The sequence below is a fragment of the Vulpes lagopus genome, chromosome 2 (assembly GCF_018345385.1).
Source record: "Vulpes lagopus strain Blue_001 chromosome 2, ASM1834538v1, whole genome shotgun sequence".
Classification (NCBI taxonomy): domain Eukaryota; kingdom Metazoa; phylum Chordata; class Mammalia; order Carnivora; family Canidae; genus Vulpes; species Vulpes lagopus.
The window spans coordinates 173,885,843-173,911,612 of record NC_054825.1 but is presented as its reverse complement, the minus strand read 5'-3'; the positions used below and the strand labels follow the sequence as shown (position 1 = coordinate 173,911,612).

At 58.6% G+C, this 25,770-nt stretch overlaps 2 protein-coding genes across 4 annotated transcripts; both read left to right on the top strand.

The window, feature by feature from the left end:
• Positions 1-786: 786 nt before the first annotated feature.
• LSR (lipolysis stimulated lipoprotein receptor) lies at positions 787-14,685 on the top strand. 2 transcript variants are annotated; one of them, XM_041742795.1, is made up of 10 exons: positions 787-1,157; positions 2,343-2,687; positions 7,782-7,901; positions 9,698-9,754; positions 10,310-10,456; positions 12,920-13,081; positions 13,237-13,296; positions 13,400-13,531; positions 13,804-14,432; positions 14,525-14,668. In XM_041742795.1, the coding sequence occupies exons 1-10, from the start codon at positions 1,049-1,051 to the stop codon at positions 14,558-14,560; spliced, it is 1,797 nt and encodes a 598-aa protein (XP_041598729.1). In that variant the 5' UTR covers positions 787-1,048; the 3' UTR covers positions 14,561-14,668. The 2 variants fall into 2 exon arrangements, with proteins under 2 accessions (XP_041598729.1, XP_041598730.1); XM_041742796.1 differs by lacking the exon at positions 9,698-9,754 and having other exon boundaries at positions 790-1,157; positions 14,525-14,685.
• Positions 14,686-15,570: 885 nt separating this feature from the next.
• USF2 (upstream transcription factor 2, c-fos interacting) lies at positions 15,571-24,986 on the top strand. Of its 2 annotated transcripts, XM_041742797.1 has the most exons (10): positions 15,571-15,925; positions 16,189-16,235; positions 16,326-16,444; positions 16,573-16,773; positions 17,199-17,349; positions 17,473-17,560; positions 17,844-17,902; positions 23,906-24,000; positions 24,117-24,245; positions 24,345-24,986. In XM_041742797.1, exons 1-10 carry the CDS (start codon positions 15,864-15,866, stop codon positions 24,432-24,434), a joined length of 1,041 nt encoding a protein of 346 aa, XP_041598731.1. In that variant the 5' UTR covers positions 15,571-15,863; the 3' UTR covers positions 24,435-24,986. The 2 variants fall into 2 exon arrangements, with proteins under 2 accessions (XP_041598731.1, XP_041598732.1); XM_041742798.1 differs by lacking the exon at positions 16,573-16,773.
• Positions 24,987-25,770: the final 784 nt, after the last annotated feature.

Here is a 25,770-nt window from a genome sequence, read left to right as displayed (position 1 = left end):
CTGCGGGTCTCTCCCAGAAAGCGCCCTAGGGTTTCCCAGGAGGCGCTTCCCCCAGCCGCCTTCGGGGGGCAGAAGAGGCGCGCTGAACGCCCCGCTCTTGGGGTGCCTCGACGCGCCCCACCCTGGGGCGCAGGTGGCCCAGTCCCCGGCAATCCTTAAGCGCAAACCCATCCCTGGTTCCGCGCCTCCGCTCGGCCCCTTTAAGAGCCGGAGCGTCCGGAGCCGGGGATGCCCGGGGCTGCACCGCGACTCCGCCACCGGGAGGGGGGCGGGGCGCAAAACTTCCGAAAGAGAATTCCAACTTTTCCCGGGCCCGGTTCCCCTCGAGCGTCCCTAAGAGGGCAGAGCTTCCAATCCAGAAGTTTCCAAGTGGAAGGCGCAGGGGCGCCCCGCGCCTCCGCTCCCCGCGCCCGCCGAGCCGCGCCCCTCCCCGCGGGGTGTACCTAGGCGGGACCATCGTCAGCCGGGAGGGGGGTGTGGGCAGAGCGGGAACAGGTGCAGCCAGAGACCCGCCCCCGTCGACAGGTGAATCACCCGGGCGGAGCCTCGGGCCTCGCGAGCTACACCCCGCTCGGCTCCGCCCGGGCAGGACAGGGCGGGCCAGCAGCCCCCGTGTGCAGGCGCCCTCCCGGCGGGCTGGTCACTTGGTTCCGACCCTCGGGGGCCGGGGCGCACCTGGGTCAGCCCACTTCCGGGGAGGGAGGCGGAGGAGCCCCTCCCCGCCGCCCACCCCCGGGCCCAGCCCTGCGCGCTCGCCCCGTGCACCTGGGCCGATCCATTCCCCCGAGTGCGCGGGGGTGGAGAGGCTCGGGGAGCCACCGCGGGTCCGGCAAGTTTCTCCCCGAAAGCTGGAGCCGTGCTCCTCGTCCACGTTATTTCCGCCCTTTAAAGTCCTGGGACGGGGCAGAGTGGGCTTCGAGTGGGGCCACGGAGCGGAGGCGGGAAGGGGAGGAGACTGCACCCCTGCCCGCCTTGGTGCGCGCCGCGCCCCCGACCCTCTCGGTACCAAGTAGGGGACGCGCGGGCAGGGCGCGCCCAGACGGCCGCGATGGCGCCAGTGGCCCGCGGGCTCCCCGGGGGGGTGGGCCCCCGGCCGGCCTCTCGGGGCTGGGGCGCGGTCGTCTTCGGGTGCCTCTTCCTCAGCACCTTGTGCGCAGGTAGGGAGAGCGGAGGGGCGGCGGGAGGGCACCGTGGAGGGCGATGGATGGAGAGTCCCCACCGCCGAGCGCGCAGGAGGGCTGGGGGAGGGGGCGAGCCGAGGCCGGGATCTGCTGATCCCGAGGGTCTCGGGAAATCTCTGGGCGCCGGAGCGAGAGGAGTTGCTCCTTGGAGCCGGGGAGCGCTCCCCCGCCCTTGCTCGGAGACAGCAGGAAGTGAAACTCCCCGGACCGCGAGCCCTGGAGCGGCAAGGAGAATGGGACTCTTTGTGGTGTAGGGACGGAGGACCCCCCACCCCGCCCGCGATCGCTGGGAAGGGCCAGGGTGGGGACTTGGGCGCACCTTAAGGTTTCTAAGTCTTGGGGTAACGGGGAGCGGACGCAGGAGGGCTGGATCCGACGCTTCCTGGAGAGGGAGGTCAAGAAACAGTGCCCAGGCCTGGAGCGGGTGTAGGACTGGGGACTCCAGTCCTAACCAGTGTTCCCAAGTGTCCTCTTAAGGGTCTGGTGGGATGGACGTGTGGACTCGGTGTGAAATCACCTTCTGCTGGCAAGCTTTCAGCTGGATGGGGCGTTTGTTTGGGTGCGGGTGTGGAGGGGACTTTAGCTTTCCCCAAGCACTTTTGTTGTGTTTATGTGAATTGGCTTTGGGCAGGGCGAGGTGGGAGGCTGATGGAGACACCATGGGGGCTTTACCTACTCCATGGCAAAATAGTTGAATAGAAAAACTCCACAATCTCCCCCTTCCTCCCAAAACCTCTGCATAACTTGGAACCTTTAGCGGTGGTTTTCTGCAGGAGGGCCTTGAGTGCGGCTTTGTGGTGGTCATGTGCGCTTTCCTGTACAGGCCACAGTGGTGGCCTTTTCCATGAGGGGATGGCTAAGGGAAGAGGGAGCTGGGGTGGTTCAGAGGCCACGCTCTGGAAAGAGGGATGAACAGGATGTTCCAAGAAATCTGGCTGTGCAACCTTGTATTTGCCACGTTAGCCCCATGGGTCTATAAAATGGGCATGATTATCGGAACCTACCGGTCCCAGGGATTAAGAAACAATGTGTGCTAGGCGCTCTGTAAAACCATTATACTTTTAAATGTCAAACTGGTGACAAGTGGTGTTGCACATTCCTGCTGAATGAAGTACCTCCCTGAGCTCACAGAGGCCCGGCTAACATTCCTCTCGCCCTCAGCCCCTGCCAGCGCCATCCAGGTGACTGTGTCAGACCCCTACCACGTGGTGATCCTATTCCAGCCGGTGACCCTGCCCTGCACCTACCAATTGACCACAACCCCTACGGCACCCATCGTGATCTGGAAGTACAAGTCTTTCTGCCGCGACCGTATCGCCGATGCCTTCTCCCCAGCCAGTGCTGACAACCAGCTGAATGCCCAGCTGGCAGCCGGTAACCCCGGCTACAACCCGTATGTGGAGTGCCAGGACAGCATGCGCACGGTCCGGGTCGTGGCCACCAAGCAGGGCAATGCCGTGACCCTGGGAGACTACTACCAGGGCCGGAGGATCACCATCACAGGAAGTATGTCGGGCGGGGCAGGGGATGGGGCTGGGCTCGCTTGGGTGGTGGTGGTGGTGATGGTGGCGGTGACTCCCTTGTGTCCAACCTGGCGTTCCCACTTCGAAGCTCTTGAGCACCAGTGTCTGAAAGGATTGATGAAGGGGGAGGGATCCCTCCTTCCATCCACCCGTTTGTCCAGCCATCTAGACTTTGTTTAACAACAAAGATTCATCGAGCACCTAACATATACAGGCACCGTTTGAAGCTGGGAATACAGCAGTAAACACATTCATCAAAACCCTTCCCTCCGGGAGCTTGCATTCCGGTGAGGGAGACAAATGAGATGATACAACATATCCTATCAAGTGCTTGGGACATGAAAGGGTAAAGAAGAGAAGCAGGGGGTTCTATAATAATACTAGTTCCAGCAACAGTAAGTAACTCGTATATAAATAACAACTTCCAGAGGCCTCCTAAGTGCCAAGCTCTAATCCAGGTTTACGTGGATGAACTCATTTAGACCACACAGTGATTGTGTGATCTGTTGTCATTTTATGCAGGTCCGGAGAGGTAAAGCGACTTGCGCAGGGTTACAAAGCTGGTAACAGGGCTGGGATTCTAACGGGCTAAGTGAGCCACTTTGGGTCTCCTCTCCAAGCTTGTGACCCCTGTACTTGCCCCAGAGTGGTCAGCAAAGGGCTCACCAAGGAGGTAACTTGAGTGAACTGACAGGATGAGACCTTTTAACAGATAAAGCCTATAACTTGCCAGGCACCTTGCACACTTTCTCCCATACAGTCCTCACAACCACATTTTATACTCCCAGCATCCGGGGCACAGAGAGGTCAAGTGGCTGTCTAGGCACATAGCTAGGAAGGAGCTGGAGCTGGAATTGGAACCCAGGCAGCCCTCTGAAGTCTTGCACTTAACCGTAATGCTGCCAGCTAATAGGAAGTGCCTGTTGGAACTAAGTAAGAGGGAGGTGGGGAGTCGTTCACTCATTCTTTTGGTAGTTATCGAGGGTCTTCTAAGTGTCGGTGCTGCTGTTGTGCTGGGGATGTACGTGGTGATTGGGACAACCGTGGTCCCTGCCCTCAAGGAGATGACATTCTAGTGGGGTGAGACAGGCAGTAAACAGGCAGATAAAGAGCAAGAGGAAAGGAAACCAACTAGGACCATGTGCTAAATGGAATGGCTCGGGTGCCCACCATTAAGATCTTTTGTGAATGTGGTTTTAGAAGGACCAGACCCTAAAGCACCTTGAGGAAGGTGACGGGCTGCAGTGGGCAAGGGATGAAAACACCAACTCACTTAATGGATTTACCCTCTTACCGTCTTACACGAGGATTAGAGTCTTCATCCTGCGCTTGGGGACAGAGGGGTTGAAGGGAGGGGTCTTTGCTGGACTGTGGATGAGAGGCAGGTGTCCAGGGACCCAGCCTTTCAGTGATGTTTGCGGGAGGGGGGACTGGATCTGCTTGCTTTGAATTTTCCTAAGCAGCCCAACCTGAAGCATCCTGCTGTTCCAGCGGTGGGAGAGCTTCTTGGGGGTTCAATCCGTACGGGCCCCTCCCCATTACCCAGCACCCGCTCTGGCCTGGACTGGGCACGATGACCCAGCAGCCCGGTCAGGATAACCCCAAAACCGAGAGTGTCCTTGAAGGCCAGCTGGAATTGTGCCTCCTCTGCTGAGAGTGACCTTCAGGCTCTCCTGGGGTAGACTGTCTGTGTTCCATAGGCCTCATGGGTTTGGGTGTTTCAAGCTGCCTTGACGTGCTCGGGTGTTTGATACAGGCCATAATTTGTAAATACCCATTGTGTGCGCGTCCTCTCAGGAAACCCGGGAGCCGTAGGAGCTTCCTCCACTCCAGCTTTGAGGATGGAGAAAAGTGGACCTCCTTTTGGTGCTCCTGGGGGCACCAGCTGTCCGGGTTTTAACCGAAAGTTGTCCCAGATAAACTAACGCTGTGCACCCTCGGTGTCCATCAGCCCAGGGTGGCTCCTGCTACCCCTGCATTCCTCCCCGCTTTGGGTGACCTGGGGCCCCAGGATAGGAGTCTTGTTTCTACCTCATCAGGCTGCCTGGGGCTCCCTTCCCACCCATTAGTGCTAAAAAGAGCCCATGGGACCCCTGAGATGAGGGCTGCCTCTGCTTTCTACATATAAGGAACCCAGGAATTTGGAGAAGGCCCCACTTCTGTTCTCAGCTGAAGACCCAGCATCTCCTGGCACCTAAAACAATGAAGCCAGTGCCCAGCCCAAGTGATGTCAGGACCAGACATAGACCGGGAACAGGGTGCGCCTTGCAGGAAGGGGGTGGGCCCAGGCCTTAGAATTGATCAAAAGAAGCTGGAAGGCCATATTTTTTGTGGGCTTTGAAAACATTATGCGGGCCAAACAAAACACACTGAGGCTGGGATCCGGCCCAATGGAGCCCAGATTTCAACTCCCGGCCTATGAACTTTGGCAGTAGCACGGGATTCCCATCCACCTCCTCAGCATTGGGTAGGGAACCTGCCCCTGAGCTCTGATTTTGGAGAGATGTGGTTAGAGTCTGATTTAAGGACATTGGTGGAAAAATTGAAAACTGATGGGCCGACAGGGTGTTATGGTGAATCAGGAAGATTTAGGAACACGTAGTTGGGCATTTTGTGAGGTTTCAGTGAGCAAATACGTGGAAAGGGACCCACTGCAGACAGAGCTCAATAATTGGTGGCTAGACATGTGACCGTGGAGTGTCCTCCACCCCTTCACGACTACTCGGAAGGTCACCTTACCTGAAGGGCTTCCCTGGTCACCTTTTAAATTTGCCCAACTCCCACCTCCACTCTGGCACTTTCTGTCTGCTTTTCCTGATCAGTTTTCTCCATACCACTTATCACCATCTGATGTGACCTATTTACATGTGTTTGTTTGTCTTTCTCTCCCAGTTAGGATCTAAGCTCGGAAGCACAGGGAGTCCTATCTCCTGTCTGTGGCAGTGGTTCTCAAAAGTGTTGGTTGTCGGACCTCTAAGCTTTTTCTTTTTCACTCTCAAATTCTTTTTTTTTTTTTTTTTCACTCTCAAATTCTTCAAAGAGCTTTGTTTTTATACCAGCACACTGAGGGAAGTTTGAAAAATATTTAACATGACGGTAACCAAACTCATTATAGGTTAATATACATAATGTGCTTTTTATGAAGAAATAACTGTATTTTCCAAAACACAGCAAAAAACGGTAATGAAGAGTATGGTGTTGCTTTAGCTTTATATTTTTGCACGCCTCCTTCAAGTCTGCTTGAATAGTAGAAGAGGCGGGTTTCTCAAAGCTGCTTCTACATTCAGTTTATTGTGACAGCACAACCCTGGAGCCTCTGAAAAACTTCACCGCATACTCATGAGCGATTAGGTGAAAAAGGCACATGACATCTTAGTAGTATTATGATAATAACCTTGACCTCAAGGATGCCCTGAAAAGATTCTGGGGGGACCTCAAGGTCCACAGATCCGACTTTGAGAACTGCTGTTCTCTAGGATAGCGGGTGCCTCAGATACTGCCAGGAACATAGGGTGCATTTGGTAATTATGTATTGAATATTGAATGAGTGTATCAAGTGCCTGTTTGAGTTTAGCCATGTGTCCGGAATGCTGGAATGGACAATAAGAGCTAAGGAAGGGGGGCATGAAGAGGGAAGGGGTTCATTTCCAGGTCCTGGCCGAGGCCTCGTGTCAAGCATTGGGGGCCCAGCAGTGGCCAGGACACGCCTGATTATGCTTGCATGGAGCCTGCATTCTCCTGGGTGTGGGGTTATGGAGGGTCAGCCCCTAAGCTGGCTGATAACAGTTGAGCAGTCAGGGCAGGCGGGGGGTACGCTTGCAGGATGGAACGAGCCCTGTGAGCATCTGGGAAGCCAGTGCCGGCCAGAGGGAGTAGCACGAGCCCTGGAAGTACAGGCCCAAGACATCAATAGGAGGGTTTTTCTTTCTTTCTCTCTCTCTCTCTCTCTTTTTTTTTTTTTTTTTCCAGAGAGGGTGGGTGTGGGAGAGGGGCAGAGGGAGAGAGAATCCCAAGCAGAATCCCTGATGAGCCTGGAGCCCGAGGCAGGGAGACAGGGCTCCCTCCATCTCATGACCCTGAGATCACAACCGGAGCTGAAATCAGGAGTCAGACGCTTGACTGACGAAGCCAGCCAGGCACCTCGGGAGGGTTTTTCTATAGACGTGAGGTCTTTTGAAGAAGGAAGAAGGCTCCAGTTCTTTCATTCCCTCAGCAACGGACTGGGGTGCACACGGTTACTATCCCCCGAGTCGGCCCGGAGAAGGGCAGGGGGTGCGTGGGGCGAGGAGGTGGGCAGGTCGGCAGGAGCCAGGGAGCAAGAGCGGCTGGGGAGCTCTGGGGGTGCTCCTCTCTGCCCATTCACATCTGCGGTCCTCCACCCACCTGACCCACGTGAGTGAATGACTGAAGGGCTTTAACTAATTAGGGCCTGAGGAGTAGAGAGCAAACCGGATGTGCTGAAAGACTTTCATTACTGCCATAATTGACAGGCTCCTTGCCAGCCTGAGCGTCCCAAGCGCCGGGCCTGACCTGGAATGTGGGGCCCACGACTCCAGAACTGGGGGCGGCCCTCAACTCTCTATCACAGCCACTCTTTCTCACGCCTGGGCGGCACCTGATCTTTGGAATCTGGCCTACTTATCTCTGCCTCGCCCCCCCCCCAGGCCCCTTGCCCCTGGGTCAGCACCAGGTTCTGGGGTGGTTCGAGTCCGGGGAGTTACCCTAGCCGTGAGAAAAGGTAAGAGGATGGCTGTAACTGCAGCCCAGGCTCTGGACTCGGACCATCCAGCTCCACCACTGATGACTCGGACGGGGCAGATTAGGTAACCTTGCCAGACCTCGTTTCTCATCTATAGAACAGGAAAGGTAACAGGACCCACCTCACAGACTTGTTGAAATACCCTGTGCCAACTAAGTGTTTACAGCAGAGCCTAAAACGTAGCACACCCTTGGTACAAATTCTGTAATGTTCCCCGGGCCGTCGGCAGCCCCGCTCTCGTGCCCCGTTCCTTCCTGCTGTGCTCGTGGGGAGGCTCCGATCCTCTCCCGAGGTGTCCTCACCCCTCTCCTGTTGCAGATGCCGACCTGACCTTTGACCAGACCGGTTGGGGGGACAGTGGCGTGTATTACTGCTCCGTGGTCTCGGCCCAGGACCTCCAGGGGAACAACGAGGCCTACGCAGAGCTCATTGTCCTGGGTGAGTGGGTTGGGCCTTGAGGGCCTGGGAAGGGGTCGGGAACCGGGACCAGGGCCCCTTCTTCAGCCACTTCTGTGTGTCTGCCCTCTGCCCTTCCGCTCGCTCTCTGGACTCTGTCGCCTGCTTTGCTCTCCACTCATGGCACCGCCAGTCACGGGGGCTTCTCTGTGCCCTGCACCCCAGGCAAGGACCCCTCCCCCGCCCATTTCAGATAAGCCAGAGCCAAATTGAGAGTGGAGAGAATTGGGGACCCTACCTCATCCCGGTCTCTCTTTTTTTTTTTAATCCCCTCATTTTTAGAGTTAATTGGCAGTGAGGGGGGCAGATGGTTTGTCTAACTGGGGGGGTGGGGGTTGGACCCACCTGCCACATCCCCAGGGCCACCCAAAGCTCAGGATGAGGCCGCCTCCACATGCTCAAGGGCAGGGTGGGGTACCCACCAGCAGCCCCCCGCTGGCCCTGATGCCCCCCTGCCTCGAGGGGATGCCACCATTAGCCGGATGCTCTGTTGCAGCCAACACCTATGGCCTTGGGAGGCGTGTGCTGTGTGTGTGGTGCTGCGGGGCTGTATGTTGCCATCATCGCACGCATGATGCAAGGAAACGCATGTGTGAATGAGCACACATGACGGGGGGCATGCTCCAGGGCGCTCGGATCACGACAGACCTCACGTTGGGTGACCGCGCATGCAGCAGTGACCCGGAGAACTCCGTGTGTCCGTTGCTAGAACACACAGTCTAGCATTTCTCAAAACGTAGCATCAGGACCTGCTTAACATTTTAAAGAACCCTTGAGGATCTCAGAAGAGTTTCCGTCTGAGTTTTTGTGGGCGACGTCTATGGTTGCCTGACGCTAGTTACAAACTGAAAGCAGGAAATTGTTAAAGCGCGAGGCCCGTGAGCGCACGGTCCATTATCATCCGAGCGATGAGGTCATCATCACACCACGAAGCCTCTGGAACACCTGAGGGAGAAGGCGTGTGAGAAAGGCAGGAACGGCTTGGTGTTCTCTGCAAGCAGTCTTGGCCTCACGGACGGGACCCCACTGTGGGTCTGCATGCTAGAACCTTCTCGTGAGGGCAGGTGGCAGCGAGTGCGCGAGCCCTGTTGATGCAGAGCGGGGTGTGTGGGTGCCCCGGCGGTAGGACCCTCGTGGGGCACAGAGCAGCTGGTGGCCCTCGAGGAGGCACCGGCTGGGCCATGGATGGGGTCTGTACAGGGGACAGAATGCGTGAAATGGGCCGGGACGCAGGGTCCTACTATGATTTTTATGGGCCAGTGGCACTTCCGCCCTCACGGGCATATGGTTTATGATTGTGTTGCTGTAAAGACAATTATTATATAGTTCAGTATTATTCTTTTTTCCTTCCGATTTTAAAATAAAATTAAAACATTTTCATGGGCTCTAGGGCACCGTGCCTACCCCGCCTGATGGAACAGGACTGTCCCTGTCACAGGAGATGGAGCCCTTTGGGGTGATAGGACCCATGTATGTGGAAAAGATGGGTGCCCACTCTTGAGGTTGAACCTTCAGAACCCGTGGGGTATGTTCTGGAACCCTCTGGGGCAACAGAATTTCCCATGGGATGAGGGAGTGGGTAAATTATGTGGAAGCCTTCTGGAAAATAGCATCCATGGGGGCGGTGGGCAGGAACCATGTGCTAGGACCCTCCTCGGCCACCAGCCCCTCTGCTTCAGGACACACCTTCACCCTGATGAGCCTGAACTTGGCTTCGGGGTAGGGGCGGGCTGGGCTGGCTCTTGCCAGCATAATCTGTCTCTCTTTTGTCCCTCCAGGCAGGACCTCGGGGGTGGCCGAGCTCTTACCTGGTTTTCAGGCGGGGCCCATGGAAGGTACGGGGTGGAGTCCCCCCCCAAACCCCCAGTTTACTGCTCCTAAGTATTCTCCACCACCCAAACATTGCTCCCTGTGGACCCCCACTAACCTTACCTGACTCCAGCTCTGTGGCATCTAGTGACCTGGCCCTGGGATTTTGGGGGGGGGTGTGCTGGGCTGGCTGCGGAGGGGCCTGGGGTGTAGGCAGGGGGCTCCTGTTGACTGGTGCCTGCAGTGTTCTTCTAGAGAGTGGGATCTGGGCAGCTGGCTCTCTGTCCCTCCTCTGAAGCTACATCCTATTCTCGCTCCAGCCAGGTCACCTCTCGTTTTCGGCTTTGCCAGATGAGCCCAGTGCAGGTTCCCTAAATTCAGGACTGGCCTGGGTCGGAGGGGGTGGGCGTCCCTCGGCTGCTGTGCCCCCCGCATTGGGCTGGAGAATCCAGCAGGCATCGCAGCTTCCCCAGTAGGCATCACCCCCCCTCGGCCCCGACTCTGCATTGCCCCACTGTGCCTGTGTCCCTCTTCCCCTCTTCCCTCCCCAGCCTCCTGCTCATGGCCTTCTCTCTCTGCAGACTGGCTATTTGTGGTCGTGGTCTGCCTGGCTGTCTTCCTCGTCTTCCTCCTCCTGGGCATCTGCTGGTGTCAATGCTGCCCTCACACCTGCTGCTGCTATGTCAGGTGCCCCTGCTGCCCGGAGAAGTGCTGCTGCCCCGAGGCCCGTAAGTGCCCCTCATATGCCCACCCCCGCAGGCCTCCCCCTGGGTTCAGGGGTTGGAGGGAGCCATCTGCTTGCTTCCCAGGACAGTGCCATCCGTCCGGAGGGTGTGAGGTGAGCAATTTGGGAGAAGGCGGGCCAAGGAGCATCTGCTGTTTTAGATGATCATTTACATACTTCAACTTTTCATTTATCTTAAATTTTCACTCATTTTCAGTTGTTTGTTTTGAAAGCATAATTTATCCACATGGGAAAAAAATTCAGATAGTCCAAAACATCATTCACTGGAAAATACAGGTTTTTTTTTTTCCTTGTTCAACGATTTTATTAATTTGAGAGAGAAAGAGAGAGAGGAAGCACCAGCAGGGGGCGAGATGTGCAGAGGGAAAGGGAGAAGCAGGTTCCCCGCTGAGCAGGAACCCTCCCCCACCCCCCACCCCCACCCAACAGCATGGGGGGGCACTATCCCAGGACCCCGGGATCATGACCTGAGCCAAAGGCAGATGCTTAACCGACTGAGCCACCCAGGTCCCCCAGTAAAGCTCCCTTTAAAAATAAAATTTTAAATGAAAAAGGTAAGAAACCAAAGGGGATTTACAGCACTGATATAATGTACACAATTACAAAAACCCCATGCACGCAGGCACTCTGGGTGTTACACAGATTCTATGCTTAAGGACATCTCTAGCGCATCACAGTAGGTCTCTGGGGCACTGGGGACAGACGTGGGACCAGAGATGAAGGGGGAGGGAGCAAGCCCAATAGGGAAGTGGGAAGAGAGGAAGCAAGTGAGTCTCCCTCTTGCCACACCGCCCCATTTCTCCTCTGGGGGATGGCAGCTCTCAGTGAGGTTGTTGTGGCTCAGGCAGGTGGAGGTGTGAGGCCTGGCTGGCTGGGTTACCTGCTTGGAAGCCTGATGAGTGGCCTCCCCACTGTCTGGCACCTGGCACGGGGCTCAGCCTACATGAAATGTTCCTCACCCGCTAGCTGCCAGACGTGTTGCTGTCAGCACGGTGGTGACCGAGGGCCAGGAAGCAAATCTCAGGCCTGCCACAGCCACTGGGTGATCTCAGATGCCACTCACTCGCTCCCTGAGACGGTCTCCTTTGCAAGGTTCCCATGAGGCGTGAGCATCCAGGGAAGACTGTGTGGGCGCCCTGCACAGGGCTGCCGCTCGGTCCACACTGGCTAATTTTATGACTGTGAACTCAGCACTGGGTAACCTGGTTCCTCAAAGTTGCTGCTCTCTGGAGGCTCTGCTGGCCGTCCTGTTTCTCTTGTCATTTTTAGCTGAGGGCTTCCTGCTCAGGCGGTGGCTGTTAGTCCCCATCACAGGTGAGGAGGGACACCCCCAGCTCTGGGGGCCGCAACCAAGTTTGTAGTTACCCCACTCACGAAGGTCAGGGCCAGGATGGCAAATGTCTGTCCCAAGGCCACGTTCCTTCATCCTGAGACCCTGATACCTCCAACAGGGGAGTCGTTAACTCACTGCAGAGACCCTGTTCCTTTTGCCGGGGCCACAACCCTGCCGAGCCTGCCAGGAACAGCAACTCCTGCGGTTGGTTATGAAGTGCCAGGTCCCCTGAGCTACTGAGGGGCTTCTCCTGGGGCTGCTGAGCGCTGAGCCTTCTGCTTCCAAACTGAATCCGAGGAGGGGGCTTCCTGAGTCCCCCACTGCCCTGTCAGCTTCCCAGGGACTCTGACACCAGAGCAGCCGCCTGAACCCCGCCTCTTGCCTGGGGAGGAAGGCAGCAAGGAGGATTTGCCCTTGAGCTATCTGGCCTTGAACCAGGCCAGGGTGGGAGCGGGTGTGGCCCTCGGGCTGGAAACACTAGAGGTACTTTGCTGAGGTACTTTGCTGCTTGGCCGAGGCAAGTGAACTCTGAGGCTCCCACGCTTCTGCCTCAGAATGATTCCCATTGCGTCTGGGCCTGGAGAACCCAGCAGCCATAAGGGAGTAAGCTTGGGATTCCTCACAGATGATGCATTTTCTGGAATGGTGGCTTACTTACCTGCCAAAGGGAACACTTGAATCCGGCTAGTGGGTCCAGCACATGGGCTTTATCTAAAGGGGCATCTTTGCCCCCCAACTGCTCTGTAAGAACCCAGGCCTGGGGTGGCCCCATCTCCTGATAAGGTGGCTACAGAGCTGGGGTTGTATGTAAAACCTCATCCAATGTTGGCAAACCATCATACACAGTCAAACATATTAGCTAGCCAGATTGGAGCTGTGGCTGCCAGCGTGCACCCCCTGCCCCAAAACCTGTGTGAGGAAGCACAGGAGGTGTGGGTTCAGTGAAGCTGATGTCCTGAATCTTGGGAACTCTGTGGAAACCAGTCTAAGCGTCCGGGGAAGCCCCACACCTGGGGGTTGGAAAGAAGGCTCGGGCACGGGTCCCTCCAGACCCTCTAACACAGCAGAGGGCAGCATGGCTCCCTGCCTTCTCATAACGTGTGTCCTCTCCAGTGTATGCAGCTGGCAAAGCTGCCACTTCAGGCGTCCCAAGCATATACGCCCCCAGCACCTACGCTCACCTCTCCCCTGCCAAGACCCCGCCCCCGCCAGCCATGATTCCCATGGGGCCTCTCTACAATGGGTACCCTGGAGACTTCGACAGGAATAGCTCAGGTGAGGCCTGGTGGAACCAGGAGTGGCTGGGGCAGGGGTAGGCTGGGCATTTGGGTACTAAGGGGTCTGGGGCTGAAGGAAGGGGACTGGGGGCTGGGTATGGAGAGCTTTGTTTCGGGGGCACAGCCACTCACGGTTCGGTCAATCTCCCTCAGTTGGCGGCCACAGCTCCCAGGTACCCCTGCTTCGTGACACAGACAGCAGCGTGACCTCTGGTGAGAACCAGTTGTTAACAAGGTTGGACGAGTCTTTACGGGAGGGGGCTGGGTCAGCAGCTGTTCTCCTACACTGATCACCTCCTCCAACTCCTGTCCTTAGAAGTCCGCAGTGGCTACAGGATTCAGGCCAGCCAGCAGGATGACTCCATGCGGGTCCTATACTACATGGAGAAAGAGCTGGCCAACTTTGATCCCTCCCGACCTGGCGCCCCCAATGGCCGTGTAGAGCGGGGTGAGTGTGAGCCTTGCAGTTGGAGGGGTTCCTGAGTGGGGAGGGAGGAGCACGTCTCCCTGACACCTGCCCCACGTACACTTGCTGCAAATCCTGGACATAGAACCTCCTTCCCTACCACAGCCACAGTGAGAGGTGTACAGCACCCTGCACGTCAGCACTTTAAAAATGTGAAGTCTAGGGCCCCCTTGAAAGCGTATGACCAAGTGGGTGACAGTGCTGGGCCTTGGCGTTCCTGACCTCGCAGTCAGTGACACCCCCCTTCCCTACAGCTATGAGTGAAGTCACCTCCCTCCATGAGGACGACTGGAGATCCCGGCCGCCCCGAGGTCCTGCCCTTACCCCAATCCGGGACGAGGAATGGGACCGCCACTCCCCCCGGAGTCCCAGACGGTGGGAGCAAGAGCCCCCCACAGAGCGGCCAGGGAGTGGCTGGGGGGCCGCGCGGCCCCGGGCCCGATCTGTGGATGCGCTGGATGACCTCACCCGGCCGAGCTCTGCTGAATCGGGGAGGCGGTCTCCCCCAAGTCGGGGGAGGAGAGGTCAAGCCTACGGTCGTCCCAGAAGCCGAAGCCGAGATGACCTCTACGATCAAGATGGCCCAAGGGAGTTTCCACACCCCCGGGATCCCCACTACGATGACTTCAGGCCTAGAGACCGCCCTCATGCCGACCCTAGGTCCCGCAACCACCGCTCCCGGGACTCTCGGGAGGATGGCTCCAGGTCTGGGGACCCCCAGTACGATGGGCGGCTACTGGAGGAGGCTTTGAGGAAAAAGGGGCCAGCCGAGAGGAGGAGAGCTTACAGGGAGGAAGAGGAGGAGGAGGCCTACTACCCCCCGGCGCCCCCCCCTTACTCGGAGACGGACTCCCAGGCCTCACGGGAGCGGAGGCTTAAGAAGGTGAGTGCCCCCTCCTTCCCCGCCCTACGAAGACCCTTCCTGGACCCCGTCCAGTCGGCCCCGCTCACACCCCTCTTCTTCCTCCCTCGCAGAACTTGGCCCTGAGTCGGGAGAGTTTAATCGTCTGATCTCACGTTTTGTATGTACCTTTTGTACTTTTTTTTTTTTCTTTTTTTTTTTAATTTGAGGAACTATTGATGATCTTGCCCTCCTAAGTCTAATAAAACTTATGATCACAAGGCCTGTGTCCAGCGGGACGTGTTTCTTCTGCCGCGCGAGGTGGGGAGCCCGGGCAGCTGCTGCGTGCGCGTGTGCGTGTGCGCGTGCGAGCCCGCGAGTGTGCAGGAGCCCGCGGACGCGTGTGCAGCCCCCTCCCCGGACGACTCCCGCCGCGGGCCGCCGGCCGCCCGGCTCTGCCTTCCTCCCCGGGCCGGGAGTACGTGCCCCGCGCCGACTCCGCCCCGCCCTGCGTGCGCGCCCCGGCCCCGCCCAGACGTGCGCATGCGCCCCGGCCTCCGCCTTCGCGCACCTCCGACCGGCCGCCGGGAGCGCGCGTGCGCGCTCCTCTCCCCTTCAACCCCGTTCACCTCCCCCAAGTCCGACCTACTTTACTGTTTCCGAACCCCGCGGCCTGCCTCGGCCCCGGCGGCCGCAGCCCCTCCTCCGGGTCCCCCGGCGTTCCATCCGGGCCCGCGTTCCCCTCGGGCGGCCCGCCGGCGCGTGCAGGGCGGCCGCGGAGGCGCCGGCGGCGACCTCGCGCCCCGCCGAGACCCGGGCCCGCGCGCGCCCGCCCGCCATCCGAGACACAGCGCGCGCGCTCCCCGGGGGCTGCCCTCCCCCCGCGCGCGTCGGCCCCGGGCTCGCGCCGCCGCCGCCGCCGCCGCCGCCGCCGCCGCCGCGCGCGCGCAGCTCAAGTAAAGGAGGAAAAAAAAGGAGGAAAAAATAGAAAGCCGCGGCGGCTGCAGCAGCGATCCGCCGCCGGACGGGGCCAGGCCGGGCGGCGGACGCGCGAGCCGGCGAGCCGGGGGGCAGGCGGCAGCCATCCGGGGCGGGCCGGGTTCAAAAAAAAGTCGCGGCAGCGGCGGCCGCTGCGCAGGGAAGGAGGCCCGAGGGCCGCGTGCAGCGGGCGGGGGGCGGCCGCGCGGCGTCCCGGAGCCGGGAGCCGCCGGGAGCCGGCGGGCGGGCGGGCGGAGGCGGCGGCGGCGGCTGCAGGAGCGGCGGCGGCGGCGGCGGCGGCATCTCCTCCTCACATGACCCCACTGTTTGTCCCCGTGATCAGCGCGAGCGGCTCCCGTGTCTCCTCCGTCCCCTCCTGCCGCGCGGCGTGAGCGCCGGGCTCGGGGCCCCCCCGGCCGCCCGCCCCCTCCCCTCCCTCCCCTCCCCTCCCCTCCCCCCCCCGGGCCCCGCGCCCCCCCCGCCCCCACCCCCCCCATGGACATGCTGGACCCGGGTCTGGATCCCGCTGCCTCGGCCACCGCTGCCGCCGCCGCCAGGTAAGAGCGCCGGCCGGCCCGTGCCCCCGCGCGCCCCGGCCCCGGCCCCGGCCCCTCGGCCCGCCGGCCGGGCCGCCATGATCCCGAGCGGCCGCCGGGCCCGGCTCAAAATGGAGGCTGCGAGGGAGGGGGGCCCGCGCCGGCACCCTCGGGCCCGGGCCCCGCGGGCCCCGACGCCGCCCCGGGCCGGGCGGGACGGGGCCGTGCACGGGGCCACGGGCGGGGGCGGGCCTGACCCCGGCTTCCCCCCGTCCTGCCCGCAGCCACGACAAGGGACCCGAGGCGGAGGAGGGCGTCGAGCTGCAGGAAGGTGAGTGCGCGCGGGGCCCACCGGGGCCGCGGCCGGGTCGGGGGTCCGGGGCGCCCGGGCCGCGTGACCACTGACCCCCCCCCCCGGCAGGCGGGGACGGGCCTGGGGCGGAGGAGCAGACGGCGGTGGCCATCGCCAGCGTCCAGCAGGCGGCGTTTGGCGACCACAACATCCAGTACCAGTTCCGCACAGAGAATAATGGAGGACAGGTGAGGCGGCCGGGCCGGGCCGAGGGGCGGCGGCGGCGGCGGCGGCGGCGGGGAGGGGCGCGACCCGGCCGCGGCCCGGACCCGGACCCGGACCCGGAGCCGAGCCGCCGCTCTGCCGCCCCCTGCAGGTGACGTACCGCGTCGTCCAGGTGACTGATGGTCAGCTGGATGGCCAAGGCGACGCGGCGGGCGCCGTCAGCGTCGTGTCCACGGCCGCCTTCGCGGGGGGGCAGCAGGCTGTGACCCAGGTGGGTGTGGATGGGGCGGCCCAGCGCCCCGGCCCCACTGCCGCCTCTGTGCCCCCAGGGCCCGCAGCGCCCTTCCCGCTGGTAGGTGCCCACCGCCCCGGGGGCTGGCCGGGACGCGATGCTGTGCTTGGGAATCCCCAGGGGGCGGGGCAAGGGAGACACCGATGCTGCCTTTGGGCCGTCAGGCGGTGTGGGTCGAATCCCAGCTCTGCAAGGTCAAACTTGGGTCGGGAGCGTTGGAAGACCTTTTTTTTTCTTTTTTTCCCTTCTGTAAAATGGGAGTGAAGGGAACAGGAAAGTCTCTTAGAGATAAAAGCGGATCGAGGTATCAAGCGATTGCAGGGGATCTGCTGAGCTCCCGGGCTAGGAGACAGGACGGAGGGGCACACGTGGCCGTTGTTTCCCGTCCTGCAGAGGATGCGGTGAACCATGGGCCGCGGCAGCAAGGGGACCAGTCGGCCAACAAAGATGGCTAAGGGTGGCCTCTGTGTCCTCCTACTCCCCAGGCCGTAATCCAAAATCCCTTCAGCAATGGCGGCAGCCCTGCAGCTGAGGCTGTCAGTGGGGAGGCACGGTTTGCCTATTTCCCAGCATCCAGTGTGGGAGATACCACAGCTGTGTCCGTACAGACCACAGACCAGAGCTTGCAGGCCGGAGGTAAAGGGAGGAAGGGGCCAGGGCGGAAGGCAGGGGAGGCAGCAGGCCTAGCAGGGAGGGAAGCCCCCCAACTGGTTCTGGCTGCCCCCCTAGTTTTCACGCTAACTCCTGCTTTTGCTGCAGGCCAGTTCTATGTCATGATGACGCCACAGGACGTGCTTCAGACAGGAACGCAGAGGACAATTGCACCCCGGACGCACCCCTACTCCCCGTAAGTGCGGGACACCTGGGCCCAGAAATGGGGGACCCTGGGAGGGTCTGGTGTGAGGGGGCCAAAGGAAGGGAAGGTGTTCTGGGATGGGAGCCAGACAGTTGAGCACAGAGCAAACAGCGTATTTTTTGGCCTTTTCTGCTTCTTGAATATAAGTAATTAGCGTTCTTCTCTTTTTGCATAAAAGTTTATCTCACAGAGGTAATTTTAAGTCTGACGTCTTAATAGATGTTTAGACAAATGGGACCTGAGAGAACGTATGCCCATTTCTTTCCTCTTCTAGGAAAATTGACGGAACCAGAACACCACGGGATGAAAGAAGGAGGGCCCAGCACAATGAAGGTAAGGTCAGGATGGAGTTCCTGGGCTCCACGGGCACATCTGGGTCCAGTGCTTGGTGTCCCGGATCACTGGCACACCATAAGTGCATGAGAGGTGTTTGTTGGATGCTGGAGAAGGAGAAATAGGTAGAAGTGCGTTGTCAGGAACGTAGGCAGGAGGTGCGATCTGGAAGGTGTTTTGTTACGCTGGTTAGTGATCTTGAATTCACGGTTAACATCTGAAATGGCAAATTTCACGTTCACATACAGAGTTTCTGCTTCTCTTGACAAATCAGTCTGATTTGGTTTCCCTAGAACTTTCCCATTGGCAGCTGTTGAGCTTGAGTCCCTCATTCCTCCATTCCCCTGCCACCTGACTTCCAGAAGCAGCTCTGGTGTGCCGGGGAACACACCTGAGATTGAAGCTCCCGGAAGCCATGCCTCTGGCTGGCCGAGGCCAGAGCATCATGCTCTTCCGGGAAGCACCACATCCTACCCTCAGGTCCTTTTGGCCCTTGGTGCTGTCCCTCAGTCCTCCAACCCTCCCCTGCCCCCAGTCGGTAGCCACTGCAGTGGAAGAGGTAGCGTGCGAGTCCAGGGGAACATTTACACCCAGACAGTCGTGTCTCAGCAAATGTTTCCTGAAGGTGGTTCTAGGCTGGGCAGCGTGCACCCGGGCCAGGTCTGGATCCTGGTCTGCAGTGTCAAGGAGGCTGAAAGGAGTTGAGGCTGGTGTCTTCCCAGGAGAGCTGACCTTCGTTCGGGAGTGCCTTTCAGGCAGAGGGGAGCACAGGCTGGAGGAAGTGCAGAGTGGGACAGGGGACCAGGGAGGACTCAGGAAGGCATTGAATGTCAGGGTGACGCCCCGAGAGCCTGAAAGCGTTCGGCTGGCTGTGGGTCTTTGCGGCTATGATCTGAGCAGCTCACTGAGCTCGGCGTTCAGTGTATCTGTACCCCACGTCTGCCTGGGTTTTAGGCCCTCGGGTACCGCAGATGATAGAAGAGATGAGGTCTTGGCTCTCGCAGCGCTCATTGTGGTGGGAAAGACAGATTACACCAAGCTCCAGGGGTGTGGGGTAACATGGACCCCAAGAAGATAAAGCTGCCAGGGAAGGTGGAGAGTGATGGCGGCGTGGGCTCCGTAGGCCTCTCTGAGAGGAGACATGGGAGCAGAGGCCTGAACGGGCCAACCAGGTCCCTGGAGAAGAGTCGCAGGCAGAGGGACGGGCAAGTGCAGCCAGGCCAGAACCGGAACAGACTCAATGTGTTTGAAAAAGAGCAGGATTCACAGAAGGAAAGAGGAAGTTGGTGGAGTTTCCGGAGGGCTGGCCGGGTCATGTGGGGCCTTGTAAGACCAGCATTCCTACTCCGGGGTTTTAGTCTAACTGGAGGGGAAGCCAGCAGAGGGGTTTGTGTACAGAGGCTGGATGGTAAGAGTGATGGGACACCAGAGGCTGGGAGCGTGGGAGGTGACTGCGGATGCTGGCCTGAGACAGGGCACGGCAGGATGTAGGGGAGTGCGTCTGGGAGAAGATTCCAAGGCCAGAGAAGCGGGGTTTCATGATGGTGTCAGGTTGGTTTGGAAGGAAGGGGGAGAGCCTGAGTGTGGTTGGTGTGTCTGGGGGCGTCCCGGCTGCTTCTCAGTCCCTGCACCTGCCCAGTGCTGTGTAAGGTGGTGTTAGCATGACTACTAACTGGGGCTCGTGGCGAGTTCAGCCCGTCCAGACGCATGAGGCCCCTAGTGGTGCCACGTGCCACCTGCTAAGGCCACTGCAGACACCTGGGGGGTCCCATCCAGCCACTGTCCACCCTCCCCCTTTCACCAGCTAAGTCTCTCTGCCAGGTCTTGAATGTTTCTCATCCTCCAGAAGACAGCGATCTTTCTCCGCACCTGTCCTAACATTCCAGCTGCACCCGCCCTCTCTCCTAACCTGTGCCGTCCCACCCACCCTCTGCCCATCTCCCTGTACCTTGGCAGTCTGGCTCAATTCTCTACCAAAAGAGGTCTGTCTGAGGTCACCCTTGACGACCTCATTGCCAAATCCACTGGCTCCCTTTCCTGTCTTTGCTCCAACCATCTGACCCTGCCTGTTCCCCTTTCGGGAATGTTCCTTTATGCTTTACTCGTTCTGCTCTTCCTGCCCGGCCTGCTCCTCAAAGCAGAGCTCCCCAGTAGCTCCGGGAAGCTTGTTAACAGTCACGAGCTCCAGGGCTGTCCTCTCTAGGTTCTGAACGAGTAATCAGAGGGGGGCCCAGGAGCCTGTATTTCAACAAGGTGCCCTGGTGATTCTTCCCATTGGAGAGGCTGGGAAACTGCTTTGATTGTTGGCATCCCTTAAGGTCTGTCCTTCAGGAGAGTTGAAACCTTAGGCCCAGGGATGGACAACACCCCCAAAGCCTATCTCCAACTGTAGGTACCCATCATCGCTCCAGAAAGGAGTATGTGATTCGGACAAGGTGAGAACCGCTCCTTGGAGTCCTCCCAGGGCTCCCCCTCACCCCAGACCCTGGCCTCCAGACCCATAGCTTGAACTGCCCATTAAAAATCTTCATTTTTAGACGTCCTTAGACACTTCATACTCAATTGTCCAAAACAAGCACAGCACCCCCGCCGCCCCCCAAGCCTCCCAAAGGCTCCCATGCAACATTTCTTTTTCCAGAGTGGTAAAAGGCACCCCTGTTAGAATTACCCAAGCTAGAACCGAAAGCCAGGGCCACCCTGCTCTGTCCCTTCTCCTTCCCTCACGTCCTCGAACCCCAAGATTCTGTGCTGCAGTGGGCCTCAAATCAGCTTCTCTTTCTCCTTTTCCCTCTTTCCCACTGCTTCTTGGGACTGTAGGAGCCCATCCTCCGGCCCCACAGGGAACTGGAGCCCTTGTTGTGCCAGCCCATTGCAGCCGGGTCAGAGTTTGGGCCCACTGTGGCCGGGAGCCTCTGAGGAGCCAAAAATCCACATCTTTAGGTGAAATCTGATTTTTAAATGCAGGATGGATTTGCTTTTTCTATTTCACTAGTTTCTACTCTTAATGTTGCTAATTCATTCCATCTACTTACTTTGGGTTTAATTAGCTTTTTTTTTTTTTTTTCCTCCTAGCCTTTCAAGATGATTTAAACCTTTCTCTTTTTCCTAACACAAGCCTCTCTAGTTGCAAATTTCACTCCAGTGCTGCTTCAGCTGCATCCTATTTGGGATATATTGGTTTTCATTGTCGTTTACTTTAAAATACTTTCCAATTTTCCCCTTGATTTTTTGTTTGACTCATGGGTTATTTAGAAGTACCTTGCTTAATTTCCAAACATTTGTGGGTTTTCTGGATATTTTATTGTTACTGATTTTTAATTTAGTTCTGTTCAGAACTATCAGAAGCATACTCTTACTGTATAATTTCGGTTGTTTAAAATTTGTTGAGATATATTTTATGGCCCTGAATCTGGTCCGTGTTGTGAAAGTTCCCACATGTACTTGAAGAGGCTGCGAATCTCTGCTGTGGTGTGGAGGGTTCCCTCAGCATCAGCTGGGTCAAGGTGCTTGACACTGTTCAGGTTTTCTATCCTGATTTTTTTTTTGTCTACTTGTTTTATCAGTTACTGAGAGGAATGTTAACATCTCCAAGTATGTCTGGGAGTTTGTCTACTTCTCCCATCTGTCTTGGCCAGATTTTGCTTCTGAATTGTTTTCAATGTTGTATGGCCTAACTGAAGCACTTCTGTGGAGTAGACGTGGCCTGGGTCTTAACTGGTCGTCCTCCATTCCATTTCCAACGTGCCAGGATGGTCTTTCCGAGCCACGGGCCTGACCACCTCCCCATCTGCTTGATGAAAGGGCCCAGACCCATTAGCAGGGCATTCAAGGCCTTCCCAACCTGGCCTTTGCCACCACCTGCCTCTGCCCCCTCCAGAGTATTTCCATGGCCCCATTTCTGCATTTCCCACACCTGTCTGCCTGATGCCCCTCAGAAACCAGCCCACATGTTCCATCTCCCATCTTCCTCTGAAGGCCCACCACACCCCAGCCCCTGCAGAAGTCCTTGCCCTTCCCTGGCATTCCCCAGGCACTTGGTACCATCTTCCATCCTAATACATCTGCGGTGTCAGTATCCCCCGTTCCCACACACCTCACAGGGATGCTGAGAGCACCAGCCAGGCAGAGACCCAAGTCCACCATAGACTCTATGCATGGTTAAGGCAGGCAGCAGGGGCATATTTATTTTATTTTATTTATTTTATTTTAATATTAGAGAGTGCACATGTGCACAAGAGAACAGGGGGAGGGGCAGAGGGAGAGAATCTCAAGCCGACTGAACACAGAGCCCACCCGGAGTTCAATCCCACGACTGAGATCACAACTCCAGCTGGAACCGAGAAAGGAGAGTCCGCTGCTCGACCTACTGAGCTCCCCTGGGCACACTGGGCAGGAAAGCAAACGCCAACTACAAAAGTCATGCCCAGCCCCCAGCCCCGCCCTCTGGTGGCCCGAAGGGAGGGATGGCAGGAGACCCCGCACAGCACGGTGGTGCCCCAGCTTGAGAATGCCAGACGGTGTGCAGGGATGTGCAGGCAGCTGAGAAATAGAGCACACTGCTGGGGACCGGGTGGGCGGTGCCGCTGGCCTGGGCCGGATTCTTGGCTCTTCGGTGATTTTTAGCCACAGAATTGGCAGGTTGTAGGACACGGCCATCCTCGATGGGGAGGTTCAGCTCCCCAGCAGTAATGGGGCACTTGGAGGTGGGGAAGGACTGGGTGGCATTGAGCAGACAAAGCCAAGTGCCGAGAGCCCGCAGTAGGATTTGCCTCTTAGGGTCCAGGCATGTTGTTTGTGAGAACAGCAGGGTCAAGGGGCAGGTGCCAGCCTCAGAGGCCATGAGGAGTAAGGGGTGTGATTCTGGCCCACCCTCCTTTTTCACTCACCCCCTTCTGGGACCCCCATCGGCACTGCCCAGCCTGGAGAAAATATTCCTTTGCCCTGCTTTCCAAATCCCACCTATAGGCTTAGTCTCACCACAAACACTACCTGCAGTTGTCCATGAGCTGTCCTGGCAGGAGGAGTGAGGGCGTGTGACAGTTGGGGCAGGTGACTGGGCTTTCTTGTGTGTCCACACCAGTGCCTAGTACTGTGCTTGGGAGGTAAGGAAGGTTCTGGCACAGCTTTGCTTCCGTAAGCGCTGAGCCATGGTCTTGGGCTCCAATGCAGGCAGCCCCGAAGCTGCTGTCATAAGGCCATGACATGAGCTGGATGAGAAGCCCTAGAGAGAAGGCACATGCCCCGTCTGAACGGGGTGGCTGCCACTCAAGCCAGCTGACACTTTGGGTGAGATTGCCGAGTGTAATGGGACAAAATCACAAATCTGGACTTTTCTAAGCAGAGTCCTCCATGAGTTCGCTCGCCCTGGACTTCAGGGTAGGGTTCGCGTTGCCCTTGGGTGGTGCACGCCTGATGGGGCCAGGCCCCTGGGAGCCACAGTGCCGGCCTGGGCAGCTGGGGTCTTGCTGCTTGGGCTCCAGAGGAAGATTTTCACCAGGGGGTGAGACATGGTCAGTCAGCGATTTTAAAGGTGAAGAACCAAAGTTGTGGAGCCCAAAGCTCGAGAGGCCTGAGGACCGTGGAAAATCAGGCAGCAGCTGTGGAGGACCAGACAGGGGCACTGGGGTCCCGTGGGAAGGGGCTCTGGCCCATTCTTGCCTCCCAGGAACACGAGCCACAGCTCTGCTTTGCAGAGGCACCAATGATTATGTGAAGTTTTCTAACTTAAATCTTGGCTCAGATTTTTTAAAATATGCCGGTGGGTAAACAAAATGCACCTGCTGCCTCCAGCGTCGATTGTGCCTGAAGGTGTGTATGTGGCCCCTGAGGCCGCACCGGGTTCCTCTTGAGAGGCAGTGTGAGGGGGTGCCGGCCTCTGGGTCTGCCCTCACCCAGACCTGCCTGGGGCAGGGGGTGGGGGGAGGGAACCCTTCCTCCTGCCTCACGGTCCCCACCGGGGCGCAGGGAGCACGGCCTGAGCCCCTGCCCTTATTACCCTTGCAGTGGAGCGGAGGCGGAGGGACAAGATCAACAACTGGATCGTCCAACTTTCAAAAATCATTCCAGATTGTAACGCAGACAACAGCAAGACGGGAGCGGTGAGTGCCCCCGGCCCTTTGGGAAAGGGGGGGTTCCTGGGCGCAGGCGCTGTCCCCTGGGGGCTGAGCCCTCCAGCGGTGCCCACCAGCGGTGCTCTTGCCCCTCCACCCCCCAGAGTAAAGGAGGGATCCTGTCAAAGGCCTGCGACTACATCCGGGAGCTGCGCCAGACCAACCAGCGCATGCAGGAGACCTTCAAGGAGGCCGAGCGGCTGCAGATGGACAATGAGCTCCTGCGGCAACAGGTGAGGGGCGGGGCGGGGCACGGGCCGGGCCGGCCGGGTGCGGGGAGCCAGCCCGCTCCTCGTCCACTGTCCTGTGCCCTGTCGTGTCCTGTGTGCCAGATCGAGGAGCTGAAGAACGAGAACGCCGTGCTCCGCGCCCAGCTGCAGCAGCACAACCTGGAGATGGTGGGCGAGAGTGCGCGGCAGTGACGCCCAGCCCGCGGCGCGGGGGGGCTCCTCCGGCCCCTGCCGCCCCTTCCCCAGCCCTTAGCACAGAGAGGGACAGAGGCCCCTCCCCCAGCTGCGTTTTTTTATAGTAGATTTTTAACAAAACGGGGAGAAATAATGCATTTCTGTGGATAAGCTCCCACCGCTCTCCTCAACTTGAGAAGCGATCTCCTCCCTCCCCTGTCTGTCTCCCTTCTCTCGGCCCCCACTAAAGCCCCAGCACTTCTAGTGGTCTCGCCTGGAGGCAAGAGGGAGGAGGACACAGGCCCTGCCCTATCCCGCTGCCTCCTTGGTCTCTAGAGGTACTGAGACAGGGTGCTTTCGGGAAGGAGGGGAGCCTTTAGGGGGGCCACCCTGGGGCCTGGACCTGAGCAGGGAGGCCATGTCCCACCCCACCTCTTGTTTCTGGATCCCTGCTCCCCTTTGAGTGTGTGTGTGTGTTTTAATTTTCTTTATGGAAAAGTGGACGAAAAAATAGAGAGAGAGAGAGAGGTATTTAACTGCAATAAACTGGCCCCATGTGGCCCCGCCTTGTCTGTTTGTGTATCTGTCCATCTCGGGTATGGGGAAGGGGCCCGGGGTCTGTGCGGTGCTCCATGAGGGTGGTTGGTGCCTCGGCTGCTGTTTGTGTGGCTGTGTGCGGGTCCCTGCCATCCTCTCCCACCTGGTCCCCAGGCTGTTGGGCGGACGGGCGGAGAAATTAAGGAATGGATATCCTCTTTGAGGCTCCAGGTGCGCATATGTGGTGTGAGGGCGTGGGAAGCTAGGGTCAAGGACATGGCACATGTGTTTGGAGGAGAGGCTGGGGTCTCTCCTGTCATCTGTTACTAAAAACAGAACTGGCTCCTGACCCTGCCCTTAAGGGGTTGAAGCCCTCCCCTCTGTACCAGCCAATGGTGGGGCCTGGCCTTGAGCCCCCCACCCCCAGGAAGGGCAGATGGCCAGGAAGCCAGGCTTGGCCCGTCAGCCTGTCGCCTCATACTGTGGCTCTGGCGCCTGTACTGTGACCCCTGCCCTGGCTGATGACGAAACCTGGCCTGAGCTGAGATGCAGTGATGCGGGGTAGTGCTGGGGGACACTGCTGCTTCTCCCCATGGGTGAGCGCGAGCCCTTTGCTGCCTTCTGCTGCCGCCCGTGGCCCCATGCAACTCCCTGGATCTAGTCCGGCCGGCCTGGTCACCTGGCTGAGCCCTCCACCCCGTCCTAACCCAGATCCTCCCAACTGGTCTTCCCCCTGACAGCCCCATCTCCCTTTCTTCCTCCATCTGAGGCCGTCTTAGAGCCAAGGTGTGTGCAGCAGGAAGAGCCTCACGTGGGG